Source organism: Lactuca serriola, chromosome 2 (assembly GCF_051521515.1).
Source record: "Lactuca serriola cultivar US96UC23 chromosome 2, Lser_US96UC23_V15, whole genome shotgun sequence".
NCBI lineage: Eukaryota > Viridiplantae > Streptophyta > Magnoliopsida > Asterales > Asteraceae > Lactuca > Lactuca serriola.
The window spans coordinates 156,224,950-156,230,967 of NC_136409.1; the positions used below are offsets into that span (position 1 = coordinate 156,224,950).

The following is a 6,018-nucleotide window of genomic DNA, read 5'->3' on the forward strand; positions in this document are numbered from 1 at the left end:
AAAAACGAGGAAAGACGCCTCTATTTATAGGCTACCGGCGCTGAGTACGTTGAGTGTACTCAAGAATTACGTTGAGCGTAATGGGTTTTTAAAGGTTACGCTAAGCTTACTCAAAATTACATATGGTGTAATGTGCCACGGGTCGCAATCTCATGCAAACCCGTAGGGAAGAAGGTGTGGCTCAGATTGCGCTACGTGTCACTCGATGGTTATTCTAAAACTAATTATCTTCTAAAATCCGTAACTTTTGCATACGATCTCCGTTTTTAACGTTCGTTATATCCACCTATAGGTAGGATCGTTTTCCGGATATGGTATTTTTAACATTATGTCTAGGTTAGATGAGATGCAAATTATGAAGATAATTCTCTAAAGAAGAATTTCAAATTAAAAAGCTGATATGAAACCACAAACTATGGTTTTGTAGAATTTGGATTCTTCTTATTACCAAAGATAAACATAATCAATATTATCTCGTTTTCCCTAAGACATCAATAAAAAGATACTATTAATTCAATATTTATTTAGAATTTGTTTTAACTTAACAATATGTATTGTTTATTTGTCTTATAATATTGGATTATTTTTATGTTATTTTATTTTTCGCAACTACTTTATCCGTTAGTGTTTATCAAAAGTTATCATTGAATTATTTCATCGACATATTTGCTACATTTCTAGCTAGTCCAACAAACACAACATTATTATTTAACTTTCTATTTGAGACATGTCTAATGATATCTCAATCTTATTTTATAAACCATATCTACAATCTAGTTTTTTTTATAAGCGTATATCTTATGAATATAGATAGAAGTATGAGAAAGGAAAGTATCCGATCTGAAAATAAAACCAAAAACTAAAAATCTTGCACAAGAAAAGTACATAAATATGACCGTTGGAAAAAACCCTATTGCTTATTTCGACAACCTTAAGCCAGGAATCCTGTCTCTTTTGCCTCCATTAGTTATCCTCAATCTGTCGATTAGCGTAGTGCACCATTTTACCCACAATTTTTACAACCCCAAGGTTAAAAAGGTGAAACACCCCTACAAGCTAACGGCTACCATTTTACATGCCATTAAATCCATCTTAATTATCAGCCGTTGGATCTTCTGACACCCACTTTTGTCTCTCTCTTTCTCTTTAATATATAAACCCCTAATTCTTCTTAGTCTTACAGTTTCCCACTCTCTTCCACTACTTTCTTTGTTTTTGCCTTCTGGGTCTGTTTCATTATGTTGAAGTTTTGCGATTTCAGAGGGTTTCAATCCATGAAACTTCTGATGATGGTTGTGTTATCGATCTTCCTTCTTGTTTCTGGTGATGAAGGTAAGCAACTTTCAAGATTACTTTATGTTCATTACTTCATGTTGTGTTTTGTGGGGTTTTTGTTTGAGTGCATGAAGTATTAGGTGTTTAATGACATATTACTTCCATATTTGCGTGTTAATGATTGTTTATTGTCCCTTAAATGGCTAGGATTAGCAAATAAAAAATGGGGAAAAAATAGAAGTTTTATTCTTTGCCTTCCATTAAGTATTTATCTTGTGTTTATCTATTTTACTAATTTTCTTTTTTGAAGTTTTTATTTTTAATTTATTTAGTAGATAACTAAAAAACACAACAATACAAAAATTGATTTGGAAGTTAATGTAAATATAGATCTACCATTTATTGTCTCATTGACGATATGAGTGCTACGTCATGTGAGGTCCATGTGGAATAATATTATTCTTGGTGTTCCATCTTTCAACTTCAACGAAGGTATTTTGATTAATAAATATTTTTCTCTAGCCGGAAAAAGTAATAAATGCTAATGTATTAATGTAATTTATGTACTCTATCATCTTGTTCATTGTTTGTTTTTATAATATTATATCACTGTCTTTATTGTTTTTTGTAATGCTATATTTTTAGTTTTTTTTTTAATTAAAAATCGGTGTTATATTAATGCGTTTTGTATTTAAATGATTCATTTTTGTAATTAACTAACAAAAATATGTCGTATTTTCCCCATATTTGAATTAAATTTGATATTAAAATGAAAATACCATTCTTGTCTTGGTACTAGCCAAAAGTCAAATTTTTGGGAATTATGAAACGAACCAGTCCATATTGTTACCGCTTTAGTAAGCATACCACGTGGCATATCACATATGTGCACCATTTTAATTATTTTTTTAATTATTTTTTTCCGAATATAATTTATTATTTTTAAATTTTTACATGCAAATAAAATATGTAAGCTTTGTCATGTTTACAGATGCATTCATCGGAGTGAACATCGGAACTGATCTTTCCGACATGCCACACCCAACTCAGGTCGTCGCCCTCCTCAAATCACAACAAATCCGTCACGTCCGTTTATACGACGCCGATCGAGGGATGCTCACCGCCCTCGCCAACACCGGAATCAAAGTCGTCGTCACCATCCCGAACGACCAACTCCTCGGAATCGGCCAATCCAACTCCACCGCCGCCCATTGGGTATCCCAAAACATCGTCGCTCATTACCCCGCCACCAACATCACCACCATCTGCGTCGGCTCCGAGGTCTTCAACAACCTCCCAAACGTCGCCCCTGTTCTAGTCACCGCCCTCAAATTCATCCACGGCGCTCTCGTAGCATCAAATCTCGATCGTCAGATCAAAGTATCAACCCCCATCGCATCCACTATCATCCTCGATTCGTTCCCGCCATCACAAGCTTTCTTCAACCATTCGTGGAGTCCGGTGATGGCGCCGCTTCTTAAGTTCCTCCAGTCCACCGGATCTTCTCTTATGCTTAACATATACCCGTATTACGATTACATGAACTCAAACGGAGTAATACCTTTGGATTACGCTTTATTCAAACCATTGCCGGCGAACAAGGAAGCAGTGGACGCGAACACCCTTTTACACTACACCAACGTCTTTGACGCCTCGGTGGACGCCGCCTACTACGCCATGGCTTCCCTGAACGTCACGAATGTTCCAGTTCTTGTAACAGAATCCGGTTGGCCATCAAAGGGCGACCCAAACGAACCAGATGCTACTTCAGACAACGCAAACACTTACAACAGTAATTTAATCAAACATGTCTTGAATCAAACCGGAACTCCAAAGCATCCTGGGATTCCGGTGAGTACTTACATCTACGAGCTATACAACGAAGACATTAAAGAAGGGTCGGTTTCAGAGAAAAATTGGGGACTTTTTGATGCGAATGGAAAACCGATTTATACTCTACAGTTGACGAATTCGGGTCCGACTTTTGCTAACAATACTGGGAATCTGAGTCATTGTGTGGCCATGGAAGGTGCTGATAAAAAAATGTTGCAGGCGGCGTTGGACTGGGCTTGTGGGCCGGGGAAGGTGAACTGTTCGGCGTTGTTGCAGGGGCAACCGTGCTATGAACCAGATAATGTGGTGTCACATGCGAATTTTGCTTTTGATACTTATTATCATATGATGGGTAGAGGTGAAGGGACGTGTGATTTCAATGGCGTTGCTACGTTGACCTCCACTGATCCAAGTAAGGGTCGAAATCGAAATTATTATCTGTTCTTTGTTAATTACTCTGTTTCGAGGTACTGAAATCAGCTCTTCGGGTGTTGTTGCAGGTCATGGTTCTTGTCAGCTTTTTGGAAATGGTGGTATGAATGGGACGAATTTGAACAGCACCATAGCTGATTTTAATTCTACAAGCTCCTCCGCAGGTGGCGGCGGCTATGGTGGTGCTGGTGTTTTGATGAAGGTTGTATTTGTATTGGCCGTGGTGGTGTTGTGATTGATTGTGAGAGAGATGTTATTGGTCCGGTTCAGGTGGAGGAGAATTCTTCCGATTTTGGTGGTTTTTGTGTGGACCGGAGGGGTGGTTTTGTACAAAAGGAGAATGATGGAGGGTTAGTTTTAGAATGCCATTTTTTTGTTGTAACTTTTAATTGGAGCTGTTGTTGTTATTGTTGGACTTGGGGGTCTCAAATTGAATGAGATTTTAGGCTGGTAATCATTCTTTTTGATTATTTACTCCTCTTTTTTTTTTTTTTTTTTTTAAATTATAAATGGTTCATTGAATTCATGCAAATTGTAAGCCTTTGTGGTGAATATGCTTCAAAGAAATTGGTTATTTTTTGCCCGTCTGAGGTAGAGGACTACAACATAGAAGAAAACAAGACTTGACAAATTTAGTATTGAATTCTAGTTTCGTGAATTGTTTTCGACATGATTTTTGCAATGTTTTAAAAACCGGTTTGAACCGGCCGGTCGAACCGGTTGGACCGGGAACCGGGAGAGGGAGCGGTTTAACTATCACCGGTTTTACATTGATTTCTGAACCGGATTGAACCGACTGGTTTTTAAAAAAAACCCGGTTGAATCGGTCAAAATAAACCGGTTGAACCAGTTAAACCTAATAAAAACCACATGAAAAATAACTATTTACGTAACAAACTTTAGTGATTTTTTTTTCAAATCTATTAAGTTTTCTTTGAATAAAAATATATGTTAAATTTTATAAATTTTTTTGATGTGTTTGTATTCATATAAAACTATATGTTGTTTCGGTATTATACTTTATTTTCTTTTTGACGTATATGTATTGATGTAAAACACTAAAACTTATGATTATGTATTATTTTAATGTATTTGAATTTATCTACAACTTATTTTTATATGTATTTTTAATTTTGAACTTGTAAAATCAAATACATAATTTATATATGTATGTATGTGTATGAAAATAGAAAAAAACATGAAAAATATAGAAACCGGTTCTCCCGACGGTCGAACCGGTTAAACCGGTTGAACCGGGAACCGGTCACCATACCGGTTCAACTAATAAACCGGTTTTTAAAACATTGGATTTTTGACTTCTAGTTTCCGAATCTTCTAGTTTTGTGAATTGTTTTCAACATGATTCGACTTCTAGTTCAACCCACATCATGTAGTATGATCCCATATGGATTTACTAACAATGCTCCCGCGGTGGCATGCCAAGGAGAGAGAGAGAGAGAGAGAGAGAGAGAGAGAGAGAGAGAGAGATGTACATGCATTCAATGTTATTTTAACCCAAAATTTTAAATTATCATTTTAACGTATCAAAAAGACAGTGACTTGGTTGTCAAAAAGAATGAGGTGACATGATGGCAAGCATGACTTCAATCATTTCGCCCTAAGAGATACCAATTTTTTTCAAGTTATTCCAAACCACCGTAAGTCTTTACGTATAAGCAATATGATAGGTGGTGTCTGTATTACGTGGATGGAGGTTGAGGTTTTTCATTTATTTTATTCAGATGACTTGTGTCCCTGGGAGGTGGAGAATGCTAGAAAGATTATTGGGATCACTAGATGTTTCTTTCTCGCGTTTGGGTTGAAAACCAATTTATTAAAAAGTACGTTGATTGAGGTTGGAGTGCCTGATTCCTTGGGTTAGGATGTTGATTTGGTTGTTTATTGGTTGTTAGGCTTTTCCTTGCATATTACGTGTATGGGTGTCGTGGTTAGTCGTTGTATGCCGCGGGTCTCTTCCTGGACAGAGCTCATGGATCGGTTTTTGCATCAGTTTTTGTTTGGAAAGCCAAGTCTCTTTCTATCAATGGTTGCCTTATTTTATTGAAGCTTGTTCTCAAGTCAATTGGGATGTATCATATGTCTTTCTTCTTAGTTCGTACTTCAGTCCAGAGTTCATTATATACTCTTAAAGCTATATTTTTTAAGGAGTTGATATAGGAGAAAGACGCATGGATCGGTTTTTGCTTTAGACCTCCATAAGGTTGGTTCGGTTGCCACTAGGCATTCTTTTGGTTGGGTGGTTGATTCTCTTAGGAAGAATCCGAGGAGTGGTGTGGAAGAGTCTTAATGGGAGACATTCCTTTAGTTGATGCATATATGTGATGGGTTTTGTACAAACAATCCTATGTGTGTATGCAACCCTAGAATTGGATCTATGTTTTCACTATTAGGTACACAACATTATGAACACTTGAAGAACCCTAAAAGGCTTCTAGGAATTTCGAAATCCACAAGGAA

At 36.6% G+C, this 6,018-nt stretch overlaps 1 protein-coding gene across 1 annotated transcript; it reads left to right on the forward strand.

The window, feature by feature from the left end:
- The first annotated feature begins 1,173 nt into the window (after positions 1-1,173).
- On the forward strand, positions 1,174-4,010 carry LOC145087114 (glucan endo-1,3-beta-glucosidase 2-like). Its single transcript, XM_079025015.1, has 3 exons — positions 1,174-1,332; positions 2,267-3,520; positions 3,609-4,010. Exons 1-3 carry the CDS (start codon positions 1,239-1,241, stop codon positions 3,773-3,775), a joined length of 1,515 nt encoding a protein of 504 aa, XP_078881141.1. The 5' UTR covers positions 1,174-1,238; the 3' UTR covers positions 3,776-4,010.
- The last annotated feature ends 2,008 nt before the right edge of the window (positions 4,011-6,018 follow it).

Coding starts and splice junctions, on each gene's coding strand:
- LOC145087114 (XM_079025015.1), top strand. CDS start 1,239: ATGTTGAAGTTTTGCGATTTCAGAGGGTTTCAATCCATGAAACTTCTG. Junction 1,333..2,266: donor TCTTGTTTCTGGTGATGAAG/GTAAGCAACTTT, acceptor TCATGTTTACAG/ATGCATTCATCGGAGTGAAC. Junction 3,521..3,608: donor GTTGACCTCCACTGATCCAA/GTAAGGGTCGAA, acceptor GTGTTGTTGCAG/GTCATGGTTCTTGTCAGCTT.